Here is a 27,434-nt window from a genome sequence, read left to right on the forward strand (position 1 = left end):
TGGAATAATAGCAATTTCACATGCTCAAGGACAAAACCAACAAATCAATAGAGCAAATCAGTAAGTCTGCTAAGTACTGAAGAAAGAAACAGTTCAAAACAATATCTACATCTAAAACCCACTGCTCGCTCACTCTGCCTGCTCAACCCAGATCTTAAGCTAGAGATATGTTTTTTTCTTGCATTGGGCTGCATCTCAGTACACCGCATCTGACAATGTCACCCTTCCACATCTGCAGTGAAAGATGGCAGAGCTGGAGCTGTGTTTGTCAGACCATGAGACATCCCAAAAACTGTTCCACCACTGTGTTCTCCGTTTTGCCAATTGTTTGGTTTCACAAAATTAGACCATAGATGGGTACGAGTTAAAACATTTTATCAACGTATCCACTGTATAAAGAGAGAGTTTAGTGCCAAAAATAAGGTGTTGAATACATGTAAAAAAATCTAATTAAAAAAAGTATGCCTTAAAAGGTCCTAAAACTCAAAATAGCGGGAAGACTTGAGGCTGTAATCGCTGCCAAATGTGCCTCAACAAAGTACTGAGTAAAGGGTCTGAATACTCAAGTAAATGTCATATTCAGTTTTTTATGTTTAATACATTTGCAAAAATGTCAAATCATCTGTTTGCGCTTTGTCATTATAGGGTATTGTGTGTAGATTGATGAGGCAAAAAAAATCTTTAATACATTTTAAAATGAACTGTAACGTAACAAAATGTGGAAACACTCAACGGGTCTGAATACTTTCCGAATGCACTACTTACATTCAGCACGCTACGAACACTCTGACCCATTACACTACAAAAACATCTCACTGGGTTAGACAAAGATTTGAACCTGCGACCAATCTAACCTCTGAGCTACCTGCTGCCTCCAGACCTCCCTACAACCATGCCAGCCTCTATATAAACCTACTGTATACCAAATCATAAGGCTTTACTCTGTACACTCCCTCTGTAGGTGATAAATGTTCCTCCCATGCCTCATTTAACACACTGAACAGAGACCAGTGAACTCCACATAACTATAAAGACTTGGAACACCCCTTGGTGAACCTGCCCCTCACCTACACTGGCTTAGGGACTGCTGATGCATGGAACACAGAGAAGAAGAATGTGAGGGAGAGTGTATGAGATTTATTCAGTGTTCTATGTGACCTTTCCATGTTCATAGCCCCTGTAATGTTATTAACAGTGCAGCCACAGCCTCAGCCATGACCATCAATTAGAGCCACTCTGTTGCTTGCTTGCCTGCCTGCTATCTGCCAGCACACACACTGCCTCACCTCAGAGGAGCTCTCTCTCTCTCCCCCCATCTCTCTCCATCTCTTCAGATATCCTTTTTCATGGTTTGGGCTAGGCAACTTATTTCTAGTGAAGGGAAATCTTAACGCTACAGCATACAATGACATTCTAGACAATTCTGTGATTCCAACTTTGCGGCAACAGTTTGGTGAAGTCCCTTTCTTGTTTCAGGATGACAATGCCCCTGTGCACAAAGAGAGGTCCATACATACTGTATATGTTTTGTCGAGATTGGTGTGGAAGAACTTGACTGGCCTGCACAGAGCCCTGACTTCAACCCCATCGAAACCTTTGGGATTAATTGGAATGGCGACTGTGAGGCCAACATCAGTGCCTGACCACACTAATGCGCTTGTGGCTGAATGGAAGCAAGTCCCAGCAGCAATGTTCCAACATCTAGTGGAAAGCACATGATTTTGTAATGAGATGTTCGATGAAGAGGTTTCCACATACAGTACTTCTGGTTATGTAGTGTACTTCAAAATGTTCTAGTATTTTACGTAACAGAGAATTATTACACAACCACAGTGTTTATATAATTACACAATTATAACACCATCATTGCAATACCATTTCGGTGTGGTATTATTACAAAAGATCGTTATCAATAAAATATCACAATACAGTGCAGAGCGTTTAATTTGCCGCTGGGGGGCAAGTAGACTCCCAGCTCCACTAAAACCATTGCCAACTATTTGGTTGTAATATCTTTTCCTCTTGAACAGCACAGTCAAAGTTCCAAAGCCTGGACCTAGTATAGTGTCTAAGAGATCATACATTATGTTTTGTAGTGATTTCTACGTTGTTGATGTAAATAATATTTGTTGGTCCGGGCTGTGTAATGAGGAGCAAACTTGACACATTCATGAAATTGCTTATCCCAGTTACTAATAAGCATGCACCCATCTAGAAAATGACTGTAAAGACATTTAACTGTGGATTGATGAGGAATTTAAGAATGGTAAGGTTGAGAGGGATGAGGAAAAAGGAATATAAAATAAGTCTGGCTGCACAACCGATTGGCAAATGCACTGCAAATTGAGAAATCATGTGACTAAACTTAATAAAAAGAAGAATAAACTACACTATGGAACAAAGATAAATTACCTAAAGAATGATAGTAAAAAACTTTGGAGCACCTTCAATAACATTTTGGGAAAAAAGGTGGCTCAGTCATCACAAAACTGACTGATATTGTCAACTAATTTAATTACTTTTTTTCATTGGCAAGATTAGCAAACGTAGGCATGACATGCTAACAACAAACACTGACACTACATATCCAAGTATATTTAACCAAAGGATGAAAGACAAGCATTGTAATCTTTAATTCCTTAAAAAACCTCTTAGGGCTGAGATCCAACTAAAGGGATCGATATGACAACAGCCAGTGAAAGTGCAGGGCGTCAAATTCAAAACAACAGAAATCCCATAATTAAAATTCTTCAAACATACAAGTATTTTACACCATTTTAAAGATACGCTTCTTGTTAATCCCACCACAGTGTCCGATTTCAAATAGGCTTTATGGCGAAAGCACCACAGCAATTATGTTTAAAATACAGCTATTTTCCAGTCAAAGAGAGTCACAAAAAGCAGAAATAGTGATCTTCATCAGATGACACTCATAGGAATTCATGTCACACAATACATGTATGTTTTGTTCGATAAAGTTCATATTTATATAAAAAATACATATACAATGGTACATTGGTGCGTTATGTTCAGTAGTTTCAAAAACATCCGGTGATTTTGCAGAGAGCCACATCAATTTACAGAAATAATCATCATAAATGTTGATGAAAATACAAGTGTTATACATGGAACTTTAGATACACTCATCCTTAATGCAACCGCTGTCAGATTTCAAAAAAGCTTTACGGAAAAAGCAAACCATGCAATAATCTGAGTACGGCGCTCAGAGCCCAAACAAGCCAAAAAGATATCAGCCATATTGTGCAGTCAACAGAAGTCGGAAATAACATTATAAATATTCATATTTACCTTTGATGATCTTCATCAGAATGCACTCCCAGGAATCCCAGTTCCACAACAAATATTTGTTTTGTTCGATAATGTCCAACATTTATGTACAAATAGCTCCTTTTGTTAGCATGTTTGGTAAACAAATCCAAACTCACGAAGCGCGTACACTAGGAGCAGACGAAAAGTCAAAAGTTCTGTTACAGTCCGTAGAAACATGTCAAATGAAGTATAGAATCAATCTTTATCAATCCAACCAGAGAATTCCTTTGTTTGTAGAAATGCAATGGAACAGAGCTCGCTCTCATGTGAACGAGCGTCACGAACTCAAGGCATTCTGGCAGACCTCTGACTCATTCCCCTCTCATTCGCCCCCACTTCCCTGTTGAAGCATCAAACAAGGTTTTAAAGACTGTTGACATCTAGTGGAAGCCTGAGGAAGTGCAACATTACCAATATCCCACTGTATCTTCAATAGGGAATGAGTTGAAAAACGACCAATCTCAGATTTCCCACTTCCTGGTTGGATTTTTTCTCAGCTTTTTGCCTGCCATATGAGTTCTGTTATACTCAAAGACATCATTCAAACAGTTGTAGAAACTTCAGAGTGTTTTCTATCCAATACTAATAATAATATGCATATATTAGCATCTGGGACAGAGTAGGAGGTAGTTTACTCTGGGCATGCTATTCATCCAAAAGTGCTGCCCCCTATCCCAAATAAGTTTTAAGTTACTTGCTGTTTAACTCTGACGATAGAGCTAAATGTGTAACAATCGGAAATGTATAGTTCTGACTATGCATTTCAAGAGATGATGATATTGAAAACAAATAGTTTACATTTATTTAACAATCCATTGAAAACGGCATGTAGTTGTCATATCCAACGCACCATATTGTGACTTTTTTATTTATTGATTATGACCTATACCATCTTATAGTAGCCTATAATAACAAAACCATTATACATTACAGAATTACATTAGACATTGTAAGTAGTGTGCACATGAGAGGAGAGTGAGTGTGTAGAAATACCAACACTGCTTAGTTGAGCCCCATCTAGACAAAGTGTGTTAGTGTTGTTAGATTCTGGGTCAAATTTGGAACATTGTTATACTCAGAAGCACCGTATCTAAGGAGTGATATGGACTGGTTTTTACATCAGATGTTAATGGTTATCTGCAGGAGCCAGATGGCTTTGGAATGTGTTGGGTGGATGGGAGGAAGTCACAGGATTGCTGTAGGGGATACGGGTGGAGAGCTTTGGATTAAGCGTCAAGGGGGCTGAGGTCAGGTCAGATCCCCTTAAGTGAGATGGTTTATTACCCTATCACTTCGTCTTCCTGTCAAACCATGAAATATGTAAGGATTGGAGAGAAGGAGGAGTGCCTAAATTGGAGTATATATACTTGTGGTGCTGGAAACATGAATACAGCTATATTGACCTGGGCAGAATACACTTGGTTACACACAACACAGGTTAATGTTTCATATTTTCCGTTGAGTGTTTTACTCTGAGAATTAGAAGCGAACAGTGTCCTACAGGGTTGGGCTCAATTCTTTTCAATTCAAAAAGTCAACGAAAAACATCTAATTGAAAATCATTGTAGAGAATTGGAATTGGAATTTTAACGTACTTCCTGAATAGACTGGCATTAAAATGGAATTGACCTAACCCTGGTGCCCTACTTTAAAGTGTTCAATACCCCTGCTTCCAGTCCAGCTCCATTCAATTTAAAGTGAATTCAGAAAACTGATTGGACATGGAGCGTGGGTTCTACAATACCCTCTTCACATGATGGCATTTTCAATTCAAATCATGTCCAATTCATTTCCTAAATAGACTTGAATTAAAAAGGAATTGACGAAGCGGTGTATATGATTGGCTATATGTGCTGTATGCCAAAATGAGGCAGCAGCGCTGCTCTGGTGTGAAATTAACAGCTCTTTACTACACCCCCAGGAGCGAGTCTGAACACCAGCAGAGAGAGAGGGGAAGATGGAAAGAGAGATGGAGAGGGAGGAAGGTGGCCATTAACTAAAGGCAGAGAGAGGGAGGGAGACTCCTTCTCCTGCATTCAAATAACATATAATCCAGCGTTATCAGCTCTGCTCTCTCTTCATCCCTCCAACCTCTCTCTTTTCCTCATTCCTTCTCACTGAAAATGTTGTGCATTAGCATCCCTCATCTATCTCCCTCCCTCTTCCCCTCTAGGTCTATCTGGGAGATGAGGGGAGGTAGAGAGGAAATGAGAGAAGGAAAGGAGGAGAGAGAATCTTATCCAGCAGAGAGAGAAGCAGTCAACTCCAGCCTCAATGATGTCAGAGATCCCCCCCAACGCATGCGCACACACACACACACACGCACACACACACACACACACACACACACACACACACACACACACACACACACACACACACACACACACACACACACACACACACACACACACACACACACACACACACACACACACACAGCACCTCTATCATATTGTTCGGTCTTGTGGCCATCATGCATGTGGTTAATACTTAGTGGCATAATGAATTACAAGGGAAAAACTGCCTGATACATACAATACAATGTATTTGTACAGCAGCACTGGTGTACTGTGCTCTGTGCTCTGGGAAGGAGAAGGGAGGGGGAAGAAACACATATAAATACTCTGAGGGTTTAGAGTTAACAGAGATACTAAAATCAGAGGGAGAGAGAGAAGGGAGTGGGGGGGTGAATTTGTTAATACGAAGGAACACTGCATCAAACCAATGAACTGCTCTGAGCCTGGCTGGCTGTGTGTGTGTGTGTGTGTGTGTGTGTGTGTGTGTGTGTGTGTGTGTGTGTGTGTGTGTGTGTGTGTGTGTGTGTGTGTGTGTGTGTGTGTGTGTGTGTGTGTGCGTGCGTGCGTGCGTGCGTGGGTGCGTGCGTGCGTGCGTGCGTGCGTGCGTGCGTGCGTGCGTGCGCGTGTGTGTGTGTGTGTGTGTGGCTGTTTGAGCCACGGCTGAGAAGGAGAGGAGTGCGTCAGCATTACATTCATGTTCCCACTGAAGGACAAAGGGAAAGGGCAGAGACAGTCTTAGCTCCTCTCAAGACACACACACAGGGAAAAAAGAGAGGCTGTAGAATAAATAACAAGAAGAGAAGAGGAGATGGGGATTGGAATGCTGCTGATGCTGTGACGGTGTCATGCCTGTTTGCCTGCTTGTGTGCCTCCTCTCTCTCTTCCGCTCTCTCACTCTCCCTTTTGCTTTCCCCCTCTCTCGCTTCCTATCTCTCTCCTCCACAGTGGTTACTGCAGTAGTCCAGCAGCCAGTCGGGAGCTTCTCTGCCACACAGAGAGCTAACTGCCACAACTTGCTACCTCACCTCATATACCTACAGCCCTCAGTCCTGAGCTCAGCCCTGGGGATCAACTTGTAGACAACCAGGACAGACAGAGGGATACGGCAGGAGACACACACCTCAGGGGAGAGGGCACCAGGCCAGGAGCACCCCATTCCTGGCTCATTTTACGGATAGCAGCTACAGATATATACCCTTCACAGCCACCATCGCATCCACACAACAGGCATCTACTCCTCTCTCTCTCTCTCTAAAGCGTAGCTCCGGCAGCACTGCGCTCCCCTCCTCCTCCCTCCTCTCTAACCAGCAGCACCCCCAGGAGGAATCGCTGGATTATTGCTAACTATGCTGCACGCGGCAGGCTGCAGCTGCTATAGACACAGCCAGGCAAACCAACGCAGGGAGAGGACCAGAAGAGAAGAGAGAAAAAGAGAGAATAGGGGGGTGACTGCATCAGGAGTCCTTTAGCTTTTCCCTCTCTCTCTTTCTCCATCCATCAGAGCGGGGCTAATCAGGCACAAGCTAGCCGTCGGCAAAGTCACAGAGACGGAGGGCTCTCTGCCGACACTCACACACACAGACACAAAGGAACACGCTCACATGCACGAGGACCTGCCAAAACGGGGGATTTTTTATAATTTTTATTCTGTAATGTTTTCCCTTCTGCTCAGTGTATCTGGCTTATACTGCGTGATGGAGCAGTTTGATTCGTCAACAGAGGGGGCTGTGTGTCTGCGGCTGCAGGCAGGGAGAGGGGGAGAGGAGGGGGGCTGGGGGACGCCAGGCACCTGCTTAGCTTAACCCACACGGCCTGTCCTTTCCCACCGAGCCTGTAGTCTCTACACGCTGCTCCACTCCGCTCTGCTCCACTCCGCTCTGCTCCGTTCTCACCACGGGCTAATAGGAGACATCTTGTTCCATTGGTTAACACAGGGACATTACCACCACATTCCAGAAGAAGGAGAAGAATTGAAATTAAATATATTTTTCACTTTTCGGATTTTCCATTGAAGTGAACTACACGGCTGTGGTTTGTGATTGGTTTTCGTAGTATTCGGAAAGGAAGAGAAACAGGCCATTTCAGAACTAATGAGGTAGGTGATTGATCCTGGTTTTCAACCGTTTGTTTTTATCACTGCAAAGAATTCTGCTTCTGCTGCTGCTCTGCCTTCACATTAATCTCTCTTTCTCCCTCTATTCCCCCTCTCTCCTTCTTTCACTCTGACTCTTCCTCCCCTCTATTACTCTCCCTCTCTCTTTCTCTTTTCTTCTTTCCCTCTCTCTTTCTCTTTCTCACTTTCTCTCCCTGTCTGTCTCTGCGTAGCGTCTCCCAGTCCCGTCGATGGCGTGGCGAGCCCTGTCCTTGTTCCAGCCAGGGTAGGAGGGTGGTGTGTCCTCCTCTAGCGTCTGTCTCCCCCCACCATGCTGAAAAAGAGTCCTCCGAACCATGAGTCCTGTGGGCCAGGTTTCTCTGCAGCCCACCTGGAACGCAGTCCTGCTCACCCTGCTAGCCCTCACCATGGTGCCAGCTCTCAGTTTGTACCAGCCTGTCGGCCTGGGTGCTCCCTCTAACCCCCAGAACTGCCCGGCGGTGTGCTCCTGCACCAACCAGCTTGCTAAGGTGGTGTGTACGCGCCGTGGCCTGGTCAGGGTGCCCCCCGGGATCCCCACCAACACCAGGTACCTCAACCTGATGGAAAACAGCATCGAAACCATCCAAGCTGACACCTTCAGACACCTACACCATCTTGAGGTGCTGCAGCTGGGCAGGAACGCCATCAGGCAGATTGAGGTGGGGGCCTTCAATGGCCTGACCAGCCTCAACACCCTGGAGCTGTTTGACAACAGACTGACGGGGATCCCCAGCGGGGCCTTTGAGTACCTGTCCAAGCTGAGAGAGCTGTGGCTGAGGAACAACCCCATCGAGAGCATCCCGTCCTATGCTTTCAACAGGGTGCCCTCTCTGATGAGGCTAGACCTGGGCGAGCTCAGGAGGCTGGATTACATCTCTGATGGGGCATTTGAGGGCCTGCAGAACCTCAAGTACCTGAATCTGGGGATGTGTAACCTTATGGAGATGCCTGTCCTGTCACCCCTGACAGGCCTGGAGGAGCTGGAGATGTCTGAGAACACTTTCCCTGAGATGAAGCCTGGCTCGTTCCGTGGCCTGTGCTCCCTACAGAAACTCTGGATTATGAACTCTGGGATCACCGTGATTGAGAGGAATGCTTTCGATGACATTACGGCGCTGGTGGAACTGAATCTAGCCCATAATAACCTGTCGTCTCTCCCCCATGACCTCTTTGCCCCGCTGCAGTACCTGGTGGAACTTCATCTCCACCACAACCCCTGGAGGTGTGACTGTGATGTGGTCTGGCTGTCCTGGTGGCTCAGGGAGTACATCCCCACTAACTCCACCTGCTGCGGCCGCTGCCACTCCCCTGCCCACATGAGAGGACGATACCTGGTGGAGGTGGACCAGACCACATTCCAGTGCTCTGCTCCCTTCATCCTGGATGCTCCCAGGGACCTCAACATCTCTGCAGAGAGAGTGGCTGAACTCAAGTGTCGCACAGCCTCCATGTCATCGGTCCGATGGCTGCTTCCTAATGGGACCGTTCTGACCCATGGCTCGGCTCACCCTCGGATTTCTGTCCTTAACGACGGAACACTCAACTTCTCCAACGTTCTGCCATCGGACACAGGCGTCTACACCTGTATGGTGACTAACATGGCGGGTAACTCCAATGCCTCGGCCTACCTGAATGTCAGCAACGCCGAACTCAACACCTCCAACCTGTCCTATTTCACTACACTGACTGTGGAGGTGCTGGAGCCCACCGTAGAGGAGATCCCCAAACCCAAACCCACCATCCCAGCCTCGCCCTCCGTGTTCCAGCCCGTCTTCATCTCCACACCCACTGTGTTGCTCCAGAACACCCAGACCCCCCGCCAGATATCTCTCCCCACGGCCCGTGGCCCCATCCACCCTCCCCCCAGCCTGGATGAGGTCATGAAGACAACCAAGATCATCATTGGCTGCTTCGTTGCGGTGACACTCCTGGCTGCTGCCATGTTGATTGCCTTCTACAAGCTGCGTAAGCAGCACCAGCAGCGGAGCACGGTGGCAGCGGCACGGACCATTGAGATCATCCAGATGGACGAAGAACTTCCCCAGGTTCCATCGGCCAGATCAGGTTCTAGTGGGTCTGAGGAGACTGGGCTGGCTCTGCCCATGTTACTGGAACACAACAGCACCGTCTTCAATAAGGAATACATCTCGTCGTCCTCATCGTCCTCCCACAGAGACAGGGACAGACACAGAGACAGGGACAGGGACAGAGCTGCCTACGGGGCTCACTGGACCCATAACAACCTGGGAAACTCCCTGCATCGCTCCTCCAACCGCCAGTATTATCAGCAGCACCACAGCCTCATCAGCACCATCGCAGAGCCGTATGTCATTAAGCCAACTCACACCAAGGAGAAGGTCCAAGAGACCCAGATCTAGGGGACTCATGCTGGCCTTACTGTGGATCTAGCTGTGTGGATCTAACTCAGTGGATTTCTATATGTATCTGACTTTACCCCTTCCTCTCCTCCTTTTCTCTCTGCTCACCAGTCCATGCAATAGAATGCACAAAGAAGACAGTAACTTTATTTTGTACAGAGTGCAAAATAGAGACAGTTTTTTCTCTCTTGTACATGCTTATACATAAATATAGAAATATAAAAAATATAAAATAAATATACTATGAGGACGGTGGTGGAAGATTATATTTAAAAAAAATAAAGTACAATTTAAACTATTTTCTAATAACTTGTAACTTGCTATTTAAAAATGAGAGATGTTGAGATCAGTGGGGGTAGCCTATATGATGATTGATTGAGGGAGCTGTCTTGAGGAAGACTGTTCTGTCTGTTATTTTGACCATTTAGAATGCAGTAAAACCCCTTTATACCCACACCAGTTTATAGAACAACAAGCCCTAACATCAGATCAGTCTCCACAGGTTAAGCTTGTTAAAGCACCAATTCGTACTGTGCCAAACGTTGCAATAAAAGACTGGAGGATTAAGAAAACCAACAGCCACAACCAAGCAAAATCTTGACAGAGAGTCATTTGTCGAGGGAGAGCTGTGGAGAGAAGAGTGTAGATTTTGCTGTTCAGTCGCTATCAGCCAAATGTTTTCAGACTGCAGTGGATTTCTGCAGCTAAGGTTTAACCCTTTGTTTATCGGAGCGAAACTACACGTCTTTCTAAAAGCATCTCTTTTTTATGTTACTGAATCTAAACCCATTTAGTATGATTGCATTTGATTTATCCCAGGTCCCCTTGGCTAAGATGAAGGACAGGCTATTTTGAATGGTGATTTGGTGTGATTACTTCATGCAGATTTCAGTTGCATAATGCATTATGTTTTATATTTATTTTCCTTTCCTTGGGTTGCGACATGCTTCTTAATAGCATGTGTAGTGTTTTGGGTTAATGTAGTGATGCATTAAAGCAGTTATTTGCCTGCTCTCTGTAAGAGCTCTTCTATTGGTAATCCCTCACAGATACCGACATGTGGTGCAGAACGACTGGGGTTTGCTGACCGATCTGCTTTTGAAAGAAAAAAAGGAGTGGTGTTGAAATGAAATGAATGTCTGGACATTGGGCTTGTTTCTCTGTGGACGTAATTGAAACAGTGAAATCGTTTTTTTTATTTTCCTTATTGTAGGTATTATTTCGAGCATTATGGGGAGGCTATAAGGATGCAAAAATAAATAAAACCTTTGGTTTGTATTTCTCTACTCGGACACATTGCCGTGCCATTCTTTTCCTTTTCCCTCTTGCTCACAGTGTGGCGATATTAGCTGGTAAGCCTGTTAGCATGTCAGTCCACAGACACTGAACAGAAAGCATTCTGAATTCCAAATGGAGCTCTACCCCGTAGCCACTTCTGTAGATCTGAAAGGTCCAGATATAGCAATATGACAAATGCTTCACTTTGCCTTCTGATAAACTTGTTGATTTCTTTGCAATATCGCTTGCACCTATCCAATCATTTCAGATGTACTGTATATCAGTACCAAGGGAGCAGGGGTCAGGATTGATTTGGAATTTAGAAGAAGAGGTCCATGCTATTTCTATGCTCTAAATCAAATCAAATTCAATCAAATTTTGATCACATGATTTGTTAACAACAGGTGTAGTGATATGCTTACTTCCGCTTACAGATAACAAAAAAATAATAATATGAGGAATATGAGGAATAAATACACAATGAGTAATGATAACTTGGCTATATACACAGGGTAAGTACCAAGTCAATGTAGAGGGGTGTGAGGTAATTAAGGTAGATATGTACATATAGGTAGGGGTGAAGTGACTAGGCAACAGGATAGATAGTAAATAGTAGCAGAATTGTTAGTCCAAAAAGGGTCAATGCAGATAGTCTGAGTAGCTATTTAGTTAACTATTTAACAAACTATTTATGGTTTGGTAGAAAATGTTCAGGGTCCTGTTGGTTACAGACTTGGTGAATCTGTAACAATTGCCGTACAGTAGCAGAAAGAACAGTCTATGACTTGGGTGGCTGGAATCTTTGACAATTTCTAAGGCCTTCCTCTGACACCACCCTGGATGGCAGGGAGTTCAGCCCCAGTTATTTACTAGACCATACACACTACACTGTGTAGCAACTTGCAGTCAGATGTCAAGCAGTTGCCATACCGAATGGTGATGCAGCCAGTCAAGATGCTCTCAATGGTGAAGATGTAGAATGTTTTGAGGATTTGAGGTCCCATGGCAAATCTTTTCAGCCTCCTGAGGGGGACGAGGTGTTGTCATGCATTCTTTATGACTGTGTTGGTGTGTGTGGACCATGATAATTCCTTAGTGATGTGGACACAGAAGAACTTGAAGCTCTTGACCTGCTCCATTACAGCCCCATCGTGCTCGGCCCTCCGTTTCCTGACGTCCCCGATCAGCTCCTTTGTCTTGCTGACGTTGAGGGAGAAGTTGTTGTCCTCGCACCACACTGCCAGGCCACTGATCTACTCCCTGCAGGCTGTCCTATCGTTGTCGGTGGACAGGCCAACCACCATCGTGTCATCATAAATCTCGATGATGGTGTTGAAGTCGCATGCGGCTACACAGTTATGGATGAACAGGGAGTATAGGAGGGGACTAAGCACGCACCCCTGAGGGGCCCCCGTGTTATGGGTCAGCATAGCGGATGTGTTGTTGACTACCTTCAGCACCTGGGGGTGGCCCGTCAGGAAGTCCAGGATCCAGTTGCAGAGGGAGGTGTTCAGTCCCAGGGTCCTGAGTGATGAGATTGGAGGGCACTATGGTGTTGAACGATGAGCTATAGTCAATGAACAGCATTCTCATATAGGTATTCCTGCTTGTCCAGGTGGGAGAGGGCAGTGTGGAGTGTAATAGAGATTGCGTCATCTGTGGATTTGTTGGGGCGTTATATGAATTGGAATATGTCCAGTGTGTCTGGGATGATGGTGTTGATGTGAGCCATTACAAGCCTTTCAAAGCATTTCATGGCTACAGATGTGAGTGCTATGGGGTGATAATAATTTAGACAGGTTAACTTGATGTTCTTGGGCATCTGGTGGTCTTGGACTATGGTGGTCTGCTTGAAACATGTAGGTATTACAGACTTGGTCAGGGAGAGGTTTAAAATGTTACTGAAGACACTTACCAGCTGGTCAGCGCATTCTCTGAGTACGCGTCCTGGTAATCCGTCTGGCCCTGAGCCCTCTATTCTCCTCTTTCCCTGTGATTCCTTTGCATTGCATTTCCTCTGGTCCCTGTCAGTGAATGAGTCTGGAAGTGATGTTCTATAAAATGCTGCATTATCCTCCCTCCCACACTGGAGCTCCTCGCTCCCATCTCCTGGTCTTCACATTGTCCGAGGTGGTTAGATAGCCACACACACGCTGAATGCCAAATAATTCTCCAGCACCTTTACCCTAGGCACTAAAAGGCATAGATACAAGTAATGTGGTAGTAGCCACCTTGCCCTACGTTGGATTTCTGCTATATTCCTCACACCCATACAATCCTTTCAGGTATACAAAGGTGCATAGTTGCTAGGGGGGTGATTTGGGGTTCAGTAACAGAGCTTGTGCATACCAAAAATCTAACACAACTTCCTCTTCTTGTACATGTTTCTACTTACTTTGATGTGAGGAGACAAGTATTGGTAGTCATTTACCATATTGATTTCCTCTTCTAGTTAGATCAGCGCAGAAGAAGGCGCAAAAGAGAGTGAGATAGTTTAGACCATTGAATTGATGTTTGCATATGGTTACACTGTCAAAAATATATATCCAAATGAAAATGAATCCTTCCTTCTATCAATACGCGGATCCGTAGTACATACCCTTTGTGGGGAAGTAGCCTACAGTGTAAATGACGTGTTGTGTAAATGACACTTTCCCAATTTCACAATGAAAATGAATGATTCTTGTTATCATCAATAATACGCTTTTGTAGTACATTCCCAGTGTGTGGGTTTCACTATGCCTTTTCCTGCACTGATGAAGCTTCTGAATCACCATGATGCCCCACAGTTGAAAGGTCAAACATCAGAATGAATTGATTATGGTCGTGTTCCCCTGCTCGGTCGTTGCTGACGCATGTCAAATCTTACAATGCATACATCTTACAACAACCACATCATATGCTATAGCAATCTAGTGCCGATGACACAGTCGATGACATGGCACTCAACCATTGGTTGGTGTATGCAAAGTCTGAGCAGGGGAACGTGATGTTCTGTAGTGAATAGTGCAGCATCACTACAACTTCTCATCTGCCCCTTCAGATACACTCAGTCACCCTCTTTTCCTCTCAGCAGACACACAGACCGCTACTGTTTCCTCAGCTCAGCTCAGACCACCAAATGTCAATCAGGGCCCAGAGGGGAACAGGAAGACAGGAAGGGAAGCATTGGAAATGTTCATGTTGCTCCAAAAGAGATGTTTCCCAGTCTATTTCAAGAGAAAGGAAGTACGAATGAGCCATTCAATAATTACAGAGGCATTCTGCTGCCAGACTTGGAGGGGAACACCAAGGCTGTGTTTAAATCCAACAGGCATCAATTGGACTGGCCTTATCACTGAGCTGGACATTTCCTCTCTCAGCAGGGAGAGGGTACAGATACACTGCCTCTTCCTTCTTCTCCCCCTTGTCCTCCTCTTTTTCAGCACCTCCTCCTCCCACTCCTTCTCCTCTTCCTATCTTCCTTCTTCCTCTTGTCTCTATAAATGCCTTAATCTACTACAAATGATACATTCATAATGCATTACAGACAACTGGTTCCTAGAGAGTGTTACTGACTGTTTTCTATCCCGTCTGCTCCTCAGTGTGTGTGTGAGGACTGTATACAGGTGTGCTGATGGGAGCAGTTGCGCTCATTACTGGGTCAAGTGGATGTTTTCTGACTTTTTCTCTGTAAGGTGAATCAGAACATGTTACACCAACGAGTCAGACACTCTCCTCTCCACTCCTAATATCTGAATGCGTTTGTGATGGGTGTTTTTACTGCAATATGGCAGCTTTGTCTGTTTGTTGAATGTGTTCTGTTGAAAGGAAAATCTTTTCCCCTTTTCTTGCTCTTATGTGTCAGTGAAAGAGAAGTTACCTCTGAGAGGCCATTAGCTCTGTCTGAGGCCTTTTAATATGGGGATATACATCCTTTAAACCAGGTATATCCAATAACAATCCCGGAGTGCTAAAACACTTGTTGTTTTCATTTTCTCCCTCCAATCAGAGACGGATTCAGAGTCAACACTAGGGTTACCAAAGTTACTGGAATTTTCAGCAATGTTGGTAATTAACCGGTAATCTATGGTAATTGTGGTAATATATACATGAATAAATTAGAAAAATGTAATCATATCAAATATCATCTATAATCTATATCTATGTCCATATTGTCCATGAGTTTTGAGTGGATAGACCATAAGAGAAAATGACCTAATTAATGAAAAATGTATCTAATTAACAATGACATAATATACAATTAACTCTGCAACTCTTCCAACTACTGACTTATTTTCAAAACTGCCACCAATGTGATGCCGCAACATTTACAACAAAGGTATATTGACAAAGTAAAGTAAACAAAAGCCTGTAAAAATATAAATGATATGCTACGCTGAAACTCTCATATTAAACACCCACGGTATTCACAAACTTGATGGGAAATACTTAGGGTAACATTTTACAGCTTTGTCATTGACATTTTCATATTAAAGTCAACAAATCAAATCAAATCAAATCAACTCAAAATGTATTTATATAGCCCTTCGTACATCAGCTGATATCTCAAAGTGCTGTACAGAAACCCAGCCTAAAACCCCAAACAGCAAACAATGCAGGTGTAAAAGCACGGTGGCTAGGAAAAACTCCCTAGAAAGGCCAAAACCTAGGAAGAAACCTAGAGAGGAACCGGGCTATGTGGGGTGGCCAGTCCTCTTCTGGCTGTGCCGGGTAGAGATTATAACAGAACATGACCAAGATGTTCAAATGTTCATAAATGACCAGCATGGTCGAATAATAATAAGGCAGAACAGTTGAAACTGGAGCAGCAGCACAGTCAGGTGGAGTGGGGACAGCAAGGAGCCATCATGTCAGGTAGTCCTGGGGCCCGGTCCTAGGGCTCAGGTCCTCCGAGAGAGAGAAAGAAAGAGAGAATTAGAGAGAGCATATGTGGGGTGGCCAGTCCTCTTCTGGCTGTGCCGGGTGGAGATTATAACAGAACGTGGCCAAGATGTTCAAATGTTCATAAATGACCAGCATGGTTGAATAATAGTAAGGCAGAACAGTTGAAACTGGAGCAGCAGCATGGCCAGGTGGACTGGGGACAGCAAGGAGTCATCATGTCAGGTAGTCCTGGGACATGGTCCTAGGGCCCAGGCCAGTTGAAACTGGAGCAGCAGCATGGCCAGGTGGACTGGGGACAGCAAGGAGTCATCATGTCAGGTAGTCCTGGGGCATGGTCCTAGGGCTCAGGTCCTCCGAGAGAGAGAAAGAAAGAGAGAAGGAGAGAATTAGAGAACGCACACTTAGATTCACACAGGACACCGAATAGGACAGGAGAAGTACTCCAGATATAACAAACTGACCCTAGCCCCCCGACACATAAACTACTGCAGCATAAATACTGGAGGCTGAGACAGGAGGGGTCAGGAGACACTGTGGCCCCATCCGAGGACACCCCCGGACAGGGCCAAACAGGAAGGATATAACCCCACCCACTTTGCCAAAGCACAGCCCCCACACCACTAGAGTGTGGTCATCATATATTATAATTTATAATATCTTAGAAATGTTCCAGATTTCCAGTAGTTTGCTAGTAAACTTAGAAAGTTACAATTAATATACCTTTCCTTTGCACTATACCACTTAACTCTCTGGCCAATCAGTTACAATTATGATCAATGTTCAATAACTGTGAGATAGAAAAGAAGGTATTTGAATAGCTCTGATCTCGGCCCTTGTGAAGATCTGAAAGGATAGGCAGCAGCAAAATGGTAGAGGTAGTGCTATCTCCATATTATTTTGTATCTACTGAAGTGTCTTTGTCTATGATAAGGGGTTATTGGTTGATTTGGTATTGGACATTAGTCTACAAACACAAGAGCCCAACAAAAGGCTAGCTGTGACAACATCAGTAGTGCTAATACGAGACAGCTCCTCTCTCTTATCAGTAGCAGTGGAGTCTGTCATGCGTTCAGACTGTGCCTGCATGTTGCCTAAGAGCTGTGAAGATGCCTTGTCATAACGTGGATCAGTCCCTATTTCTCTCTCCCCTCCTCTTTGTCTGAAATGAATTGACTTAAAATCATTGACTTAAAGTCAACCACCCCCTTCTCTCTACCGCTCTCTCACCATCTCTTTGTCTTTCCGGACCAGGCTTCTCTCTACCGCTCTCTCACCATCTCCTTGTCTTTCCGGACCAGGCTACTCTCTACCGCTCTCTCACCATCTCTTTGTCTTTCCGGACCAGGCTTCTCTCTACCGCTCTCTCACCATCTCTTTGTCTTTCCGGACCAGGCTTCTACCGCTCTCTCACCATCTCTTTGTCTTTCCGGACCAGGCTTCTCTCTACCGCTCTCTCACCATCTCTTTGTCTTTCCGGACCAGGCTTCTGTCTACCTCTCTCTCACCATCTCTTTGTCTTTCCGGACCAGGCTTTTCTCTACCGCTCTCTCACCATCTCTTTGTCTTTCCGGACCAGGCTTCTCTCTCTCTCTCTCTCTCTCTCTCTCTCTCTCTCTCTCGATCTTTCTCTTTCCTTTTCTCTCGATTAACACAGGGGTCACAGTGATGGAGGTTGGAGAGGTGGAGGGGTGGATGAATGGTGGGATGTAAGAGTTGAGCTGTGGAGGGAGGACAGTGTGGTTTCGGTGGTTATTCTCCTGTCACCGCTGCATTTGTGCTCCAACAGAGTTGTGGGAAATGAACCATGGTCCTCTGGGTAAGAAATGACCCAGCCCTCCTTTCATTTCTCATCCCTCTCTCCACAATCTATTAGTCAGCCTACACATTGAAGGCTTTCTCAGACCTCTACTCAGGCAGTCTTCCCTAGATCAAAACTCTTCCCTCTCTCCTCTCTCACAAAAACTTGTCTTGGTGTGATGGTTAATGAATTTATACTGTAGAATGTTTTCTATTCAAAATTATTGCTCAGAGATTCAGCAACTTTCAAAGTGAAGGGTACAATATATTTTCATATAACAGGAAAATAAATATTTGCATACAGTTATATGCTCCAGTAGATTGCATTATTCAAACAGAATATCGGAAGGGAGTGCATGTAACGGCAGATTTCCTCCTCTTCGTCTGAAGAGGATTAAGGAACGGACCAAGATGCGGCGTGGTAAGTGTTCATGACGATTTTAATAACAAAAGCACTGAACAATATGAAATGCAAAAACAATAAACAAATACGTGAAATAACAAAACCGAAACAGTACCGTGTGCTGAAAAACACAGACATGGAAACAAACACCCACAAAACAACAGCGGAACCCAGGCTACCGAAGTATGATTTTCAATCAGAGACAACTAACGACACCTGCTGTAACGGTTTTCTTGACTTGAAGGAGAGGCGGACCAAAATGCAGCGTGGTTTCTATTCATGTTTAATTTATAAAGACTCTACACATGAACAAACTAACAAAACAAAAAATGTGAAACCTGCCTCGGATTGAGAACCATACTAGGCCCGAAACAGAAACCAAACATAGAAAACACAAAACATAGACTTCCCACCCCAACTCACACCCTAACCATACTAAATAAAGACAAAACAAAGGAAAATAGAGGTCAGAACGTGAGAGTACCACCCCCCCAAAGGTGCGGACTCCGGCCGCAAAACCTGAACCTATAGGGGAGGGTCTGGGTGGGCGTCTGTCTTCACCAAAGTTCTGGTTCGCCTCTTTGCCTGCCTCCGTGGCCTCTTTAAAGCAGCGACCCTCGCCACCGACCTTGGACTGGGAATCCTAGACATGGGTCCCGAATGGACAGGGAATTCCGGCAGCGCCGGACAGGCGGGAGACTCCGGCAGAGCTGGAGTGAAGGACGACTCCGGCAGCGCTGGACAGGCGGGAGACTCCGGCAGCTCCAGAGTGAAAGGCGGCTCTGGCAGCTCCTGGCTGGCTGGCGACTCTGGCAGCTCCTGGCTGGTTGGCGGCTCTGGCAGCTCCTGGCTGGCTGATGGCTCTGGCAGGTCCTGGCTGACTGACGGCTCTGGCAGGTCCTGGCTGACTGACGGCTCTGGCAGCTCCTGGCTGACTGACGGCTCAGGACAGACTGGCGGCTCTAGCATCTCAGGACAGATGGGAGACTCTAGCAGCTCAGGACAGACGGGAGACTCTGGCAGCTCAGGACAGACAGGAGACTCTAGCAGCTCAGGACAGACAGGAGACTCTAGCAGCTCAGGACAGACGGGAGACTCTAGCAGCTCAGGACAGACGGGAGACTCTAGCAGCTCAGGACAGACGGGTGACTAGCAGCTCTGGACAGACGGGAGACTCTAGGAGCTCTGGACAGACGGGAGACTCTAGCCGCTCTGGATAGACGGGAGACTCTCGGAGCTCTGGACAGACGGCAGACTCTAGCAGCTTTGGACAGACGGGAGACTCTAGGAGCTCTGGACAGACGGGAGACTCTAGCCGCTCTGGATAGACGGGAGACTCTCGGAGCTCTGGACAGACGGCAGACTCTAGCAGCTTTGGACAGACGGGAGACTCTAGCCGCTCTGGATAGACGGGAGACTCTAGCCGCTCTGGATAGACGGGAGACTCTCGGAGCTCTGGACAGACGGCAGACTCTAGCAGCTTTGGACAGACGGGAGACTATAGCAGCTCTTGACAGATGGGAGACTCTAGCAGCTCTGGACAGACGGGGAGCACTGTAGGCCTGGTGCGTAGTGCCGGCACTGGTGTTACTGGGCCGAGGACACGCACCTCAGTGCGAGTGCGAGGAGGAGGAACAGGGAGTACTGGGCTCTGGAGACGCACAGGAAGCCTGGTGCGGGGTGCTGCCACCGGAGGGCTGGTGCATGGAGATGGCACCGGATAGACCAGACCGTGCAGGCGTACTGGAGCTCTTGAGCACAGAGCCTGCCCAACCTGGTTGAATGGTCCCCGTAGCCCGGCCAGTGCGGCGAGGTGGAATAGCCCACAATGGGCTGTGTCGGCGAACCGGGGACACCATGCGTAAGGCTGGTGCCATGTACGCCGGCCCGAGGAGACGCACTGGAGACCAGATGCGTAGAGCCGGCTTCATGGCACCTGGCTCGATGCCCACTCTAGCCCGGCCGATACGAGGAGCTGGAATGTACCGAACTGGACTATGCACACGCACTGGGGAAACTGTGCGCTCCACCGCACAACACAGTGCCTGCCCGGTCCCCCTCTCTCTCCAGTAAGCACAGGAAGTTGGCGCATGTCTCCGACCTGGCTTCGCCACACTCCCTGTGTGCCCCCCCCCCCCAATACATTTTTGGGGCTGCCTCTCAGGCTTCCTTGCCAGCCGTGTTCCCTCGTATCGCTGGCTCCTCTCTCCGGCTGCCTCTGCTCTCCTAGCTGCCTCCACCTGTTCCCATGGGAGGCGATCCCTTCCAGCCAGGATCTCCTCCCATGTTTAGCAACCCTTGCCGTCCAAAACACCCTCTCATGTCCAGGAGTCCTGAAATCGCTGCTGCTGCTGGCCGTTACCATGCCGCTTGGTTCTCCGTTGGTGGGTGTTTCTGTAACGGCAGATTTCCTCCTCTTCGTCTGAAGACCATCTGATTCTTGGTCACCTCTCTGATCCAAGGCCCTTCTCCCTTGATTTCTCAGTTTGGCCAGGCGGCCAGCTCTAGGAAGAGTCTTGCTTGTTTCAAATTTCTTCATTTAAGAATGATGGAGGCCACTTTGTTCTTGGGGACCTTCAATGTTGCAGAAATGTTTTGGTATCCTTCCCCAGATCTGTGCCTCGACACAATCCTGTCTCGGAGCTCTACAGACAATTCCTTCGACCTCATGGCTTGGCTCTTGCTCTGACATGCACTGTCAAATGTGGGACCTTATAAAGACAGGTTAGTGCCTTTCCAAATCATGTCCAATCAATTGAATTTACCGTAGGTCGACCCCAATCAAGTTGTAGAAATATGTCAAGGATGATCAATGGAACCAGGATGCACCTGAGCTCAATATCTCAATGTCTCATAGCAAAGGGTCTGAATACTTATGTAAATAAGGTATTTCAGTTTTTTTATTTTAATATATTTGCAAACATTTCTTAAAAACATTTTTCTTTTGTCTTTATTTAATCCAAGGTTGTAATGTAACAAAGTGTGGAAAAAGTAAAGGGGTCTGAATACTGTCCCAAGGCACTGTATATTCATTTAGTATGGGATATAGAAAATGAGAACCAAACCTCAAAGGTAGAATTTCCTTTTGATATATAATACCAGTCAAAAGTTTGGACACACCTACTAATTCAAGGGTTTTTCTTTATTTTTACTATTTTCATTGTAGAATTATAGTGAACTCTGGAATGAGTAGGTGTGTCCAAACTTTTGACAGGTACTGTATGTGCACATACTAATATTCAGTTATTGAAAACAGACCGATGTTATTGTTCTTTCATAAAAGCAAAGGGAAAGATATGACATAAGAAGAAAATCATGTTTTTCAAAGACCGTAATCAAGTAGAGGCATGTCAACAGCACCATGTGCTTTGTGTGTGTTTCCATTAACCATGTCTTTTGCACCTGGTACAGCAATACAAAATAACAATCAATTCGCAATAGATCAATGGGACTGCATGCACACACACTCCTTTGTGGAGAAGTGCCTGTACAAGTGGGACACAGTAGAAGTGAATTGAAACAGATTTTGGGTTACTGCATCAATATCAACACTGTAATCAGTCTAATTTAATGTCATGAAAATATTATACTTTCGTTTGAGGGTGAAGACCACAGCCTGTTATAAATTCCACCAAAAATTCCTCTCCCCTATTGTGAAGGAGAAACAGTGCTTCTTCGCCAATGGACATCATCTCTGAATCTATCACCCCTGACCCAGTTCACTCAGAATACACACACACACCCACACACACCATCATCCTGTTGTGGGCCATAGTGAACTCTCCTGGCTAGGGTAGCTTCGGATAGGAGCTAGAAGCTGCAGATGGTGGCTGATGCTTCTGGTGTGTGTGTGTGTGTGTGTGTGTGTGTGTGTGTGTGTGTGTGTGTGTGTGTGTGTGTGTGTGTGTGTGTGTGTGTGTGTGTGTGTGTGTGTGTGTGTGTGTGTGTGTGTGTGTGTGTGTGTGTGTGTGTGTGTGTGTGTGTGTGTGTGTGTGTGTGTGTGAGAGAGAGAGCGAGAGAGAGAGAGAGAATATGTGATATACATGTACACATCTGCAAATGCAACCAACACAGAGCTCAAGCCAGATACATGACATACAATAATTAATGCACATCACACAGAACTTTAGGTGCAGGGACAGTGAAGAAAACATCTGAAGAAGACTTTTTTTTACATTTTGTTACGTTACAGCCTTACTCTAAAATTGATAAATCTTTTTTTGCAAATGTCAAAAAAGAATACCACATCTTTGAAAACATGATTTTCTTGTTATGTCATATCTTTCCCTTTGCTGTTATCAAATAACAATAGCATTGGACAGTTTTCAATAACTTAGTATTAGCCTGTGCACATACAGTCCGGGTCAAAAGTTTGGACACACCTACTCATTCCAGGGTTCACTATAAGTATTCAGACCCTTTACTAAGTACATTGTTGAAGAACTTTTGGCAGCGATTACAGCCCCGAGTCTTCTTGAGTATGACGCTACAAGCTTGGCACACCTGTATTTGGGGAGTTTCTCCCATTCTTCTCTGCAGATCCTCTCAAGCTCTGTCAGGATGGATGGGGAGCGTCGCTGGGGAGCTATTTTCAGGTCTCTCCAGAGATGTTCAATTGGGTTCAAGTCCTGTCTCTGGCTGGGCCACTCAAGGACATTCAGAGACTTGTTACGAAGCCACTCCTGCATTGTCTTGGCTGTGTGCCTAGGGTTGTTGTACTGTTGGAAGGTGAACCATCGCCCCAAGCTGAGTTCCTGAGCGCTCTGGAGCAGGTTTTCATCAATGATCTCTCTGTACTTTCCTCCATTCATCTTTCTCTTGATCCTGACTAGTCACCCAGTCCCTGCCGCTGAAAATCATCCCCACAGACTGATGTTGCCACCACCATGCTTCACATTAGGAATGGCGCTAGGTTTTCTCCAGACGTGAGGCTTGGCATTCAGGCCAAAGAGTTCAATCTTGGTTTCATCAAACCGGAGAATCTTGTTTCTCAGGGTCTGAGAGTCTTTAGATGCATCCAAGAGGGCTGTCATGTGCATTTTACTGAGGACTGGCTTCCGTCTGGCCACCATAAAGCCCTGATTGGTGGAGTGCTGCAGAGATGGTTGTCCTTCCGAAAGGTTCTCCCATCTCCACAGAGGAACTCTGGAGCTCTGGTTCTTGGTCACCTCCCTGACCCTGGCCCTTTTCCCCCTATTGCTCAGTTTGGCAGGTGGCCAGCTCTATGAAGAGTCTTGGGGTATTGTGTGTAGATTGATGGGGGGGAGTTTTAATTTTAGAATAAGACTCTAACTGTACAAAATGTGGAAAAAGCCAAGGGGTCTGAATATTTTCCGAATGCACAGTATATGGGAGAATACAGTACAGTCCAAGAGTATTTCTATTTGCTTCAGTAGAGAGACAGCATTGAGCCACCCAGAGCACATCTCATCCAAATCTCCTCCTCTCTGAGAAGGATGGATAATGACTCACCTCTGCATTCTCTCTCTCTCTCTCTCTCTCTCTCTCTCTCTCTCTCTCTCTCTCTCTCTCTCTCTCTCTCTCTCTCTCTCTCTCTCTCTCTCTCTCTCTCTCTCTCTCTCTCTCTCTCTCTCTCTCTCTCTCTCTCTCTCTCTCTCTCTCTCTCTCTCACACACACACACACGAACATTCAACGAGTTCATGTGACTATGCATCCTTGTTTCATTTACATTTACATTTACATTTAAGTCATTTAGCAGACGCTCTTATCCAGAGCGACTTACAAATTGGTGCATTCACCTTATGACATCCAGTGGAACAGCCACTTTACAATAGTGCATCTAAATCTTTTAAGGGGGGGGGGGAGAAGGATTACTTTATCCTATCCCAGGTATTCCTTAAAGAGGTGGGGTTTCAGGTGTCTCCGGAAGGTGGTGATTGACTCCGCTGTCCTGGCGTCGTGGGGAGTTTGTTCCACCATTGGGGGCCAGAGCAGCGAACAGTTTTGACTGGGCTGAGCGGGAACTGTACTTCCTCAGTGGTAGGGAGGCGAGCAGGCCAGAGGTGGATGAACGCAGTGCCCTTGTTTGGGTGTAGGGCCTGATCAGAGCCTGGAGGTACTGAGGTGCCGTTCCCCTCACAGCTCCGTAGGCAAGCACCATGGTCTTGTAGCGGATGCGAGCTTCAACTGGAAGCCAGTGGAGAGAGCGGAGGAGCGGGGTGACGTGAGAGAACTTGGGAAGGTTGAACACCAGACGGGCTGCGGCGTTCTGGATGAGTTGTAGGGGTTTAATGGCACAGGCAGGGAGCCCAGCCAACAGCGAGTTGCAGTAATCCAGACGGGAGATGACAAGTGCCTGGATTTGGACCTGCGCCGCTTCCTGTGTGAGGCAGGGTCGTACTCTGCGGATGTTGTAGAGCATGAACCTACAGGAACGGGCCACCGCCTTGATGTTAGTTGAGAACGACAGGGTGTTGTCCAGGATCACGCCAAGGTTCTTAGCGCTCTGGGAGGAGGACACAATGGAGTTGTCAACCGTGATGGCGAGATCATGGAACGGGCAGTCCTTCCCCGGGAGGAAGAGCAGCTCCGTCTTGCCGAGGTTCAGCTTGAGGTGGTGATCCGTCATCCACACTGATATGTCTGCCAGACATGCAGAGATGCGATTTGCCACCTGGTCATCAGAAGGGGAAAGGAGAAGATTAATTGTGTGTTGTCTGCATAGCAATGATAGGAGAGACCATGTGAGGTTATGACAGAGCCAAGTGACTTGGTGTATAGCGAGAATAGGAGAGGGCCTAGAACAGAGCCCTGGGGGACACCAGTGTTGAGAGCGCGTGGTGAGGAGACAGATTCTCGCCACGCCACCTGGTAGGAGCGACCTGTCAGGTAGGACGCAATCCAAGCGTGGGCCGCGCCGGAGATGCCCAACTCGGAGAGGGTGGAGAGGAGGATCTGATGGTTCACAGTATCGAAGGCAGCCGATAGGTCTAGAAGGATGAGAGCAGAGGAGAGAGAGTTAGCTTTAGCAGTGCGGAGCGCCTCCGTGATACAGAGATACAGTTTCACAAACATCAATTTTCGAAGTTGTTCCAAACGTTACATTTCAAAGTGTTTAAGGTTAAGTTTAGGCATTAACTCCGAAATCTTAAGTTTAGGCATTAATTCTGAATGGTTAAGGTAAAGGTTAAGGTTTGGGATAGGCTTAAAACAACACACACACGCTATCGCTGGATTCAAACATGCAACCTTTGGCACCAGAGGCAGATGCTTACGCCTATCCTACATCCTCATCCACAACACCCTAGCAAAACCAAAACCTCCTTGAAGGTAACAGCGCTCACTGTTGCCCTAGTGGCTGGTTTCAATGGCATCTCACAACGTCCTCAGACATAGATGGACGTTGAATACTGACTTGCATCTTGGGTGACTTGGCTCGAACATTTGAACACACTCTTACTCATTGTTGGAGGAAATTATAGTTGAAATGATTAATTATGTATACATTGATTTAAGAACCATTTATATTAATACTATTATGTTATGGTATGAAATGTATTGGTTCTTGGTTAAGCTGTTACTGAAAATGTAAGTAAAATGAATTAATTGTCTGTACCTTGCGGGTTTAAGGGAGAAGGATGATGTATCTTTTCAGACAGATAAGAATGTTTGTTTTGTGTTCCATTATTGGGAAAAGTATATATTTTAGACAGTTTGGAATGTAGTTTTATGAGGGGAGTAGAAAAAGATCTCCAGACCTGAAGACACTGCGCTATTGTGGGGATCGGAGAGAGTGTGTGAAACTGATGACGTCATTTTATGTTCTCTCTTTAAAATGTAATGTTCTTTGTATTTTGGGTCAGTACTCATCATGAATAAATGCTGAACTTGTTTTTAAGACTGGTCCCTTTCTATTTCATGCCAATGATACATTTACAACTTATTATGAAATAGATAGAGTGTGAATTTGGTTTTGGCTACAAAACATATAGGAATTTAGAATTCCTCTAACACTCATGCATCAACATACGAACACACCCACACACAGTGAACATAGACCGCATGACTCATAACGGTGGCAGCCTGTGCCGTTTAAGATGAGGGAGGATTAATAATATTTTTTAGGAGCATTGCCTTAATTTTATTACAGCATATTGGATGACTGTCATTCATATTCCATTCACCCAGTTCAATGTAACATGGATATGTTAATTTTCCCTGTACCCATCATGAGGTTGTTGCATCCTAGCCTGTGAATTAAAGTTTACAACGTAGGTGCACAGGTAGAGAGAAAATGTTGAGTTATAAAGATGACAGACATTGACACATTCAATACCGCATTGCAACCTCTTGCCTGTATCTAGCTGATCTACGGTGTAATCATTAGTCCAACAGTTGAAAATGAGAGTTTCTAATTGGACACATGTATTTTTTTCCCTGTTTCGTTCCCTTTGCTTCCATTTAAGAAAGGTTTTTCAACAGAATCGGAGGAATGATCACATGCAAACACAGTTCACTTTCATAGCAGCCACATACAAACAGCAGGATCAATTTGCTTGCTTTGTATATATATATAATTCCTTCTCGCATCTATTTACGTGCTCTCCTCCACTCACCCTTTTCCTTTGCTTGTGGATTTCAGTTCAAAACACATCAGCTGTCTGTGACATGGCAAAAAAACATTTCCAAGCAAAGGCTTCATATCATGACCACAATCCACTACACACAGCCTACATCGTTGTCACCATATTAGCTAACGTCATAGTCGACATAGCTACTAGAACTAATGCATTAGCAAACCTGCTACAATCATGCAGTACAGTGTACAGTCGGGAAGTTTAGCAGTTTAGCAGTTACACCGGCGGGCCCGGTGGCAATCAATGAATAAAAGCTAAAGTTTACCTTGACTTGGAAGAGTTGTCGGATAGCCATAGCCAGCTAGCTAACATAGTGTCAATCTCTGTTT

The 27,434-nt window shown here is 45.6% G+C and overlaps 1 protein-coding gene across 1 annotated transcript; it reads left to right on the forward strand.

Moving 5' to 3' along the window:
- The first annotated feature begins 6,388 nt into the window (after nucleotides 1-6,388).
- Nucleotides 6,389-11,434, forward strand: lrrc4.2 (leucine rich repeat containing 4.2). Its single transcript, XM_035797763.2, has 2 exons — nucleotides 6,389-7,725; nucleotides 7,956-11,434. Exon 2 carries the CDS (start codon nucleotides 8,079-8,081, stop codon nucleotides 10,140-10,142), a length of 2,064 nt encoding a protein of 687 aa, XP_035653656.1. The 5' UTR covers nucleotides 6,389-7,725; nucleotides 7,956-8,078; the 3' UTR covers nucleotides 10,143-11,434.
- Nucleotides 11,435-27,434: the final 16,000 nt, after the last annotated feature.

This window comes from Oncorhynchus keta, chromosome 22, assembly GCF_023373465.1.
Source record: "Oncorhynchus keta strain PuntledgeMale-10-30-2019 chromosome 22, Oket_V2, whole genome shotgun sequence".
Classification (NCBI taxonomy): domain Eukaryota; kingdom Metazoa; phylum Chordata; class Actinopteri; order Salmoniformes; family Salmonidae; genus Oncorhynchus; species Oncorhynchus keta.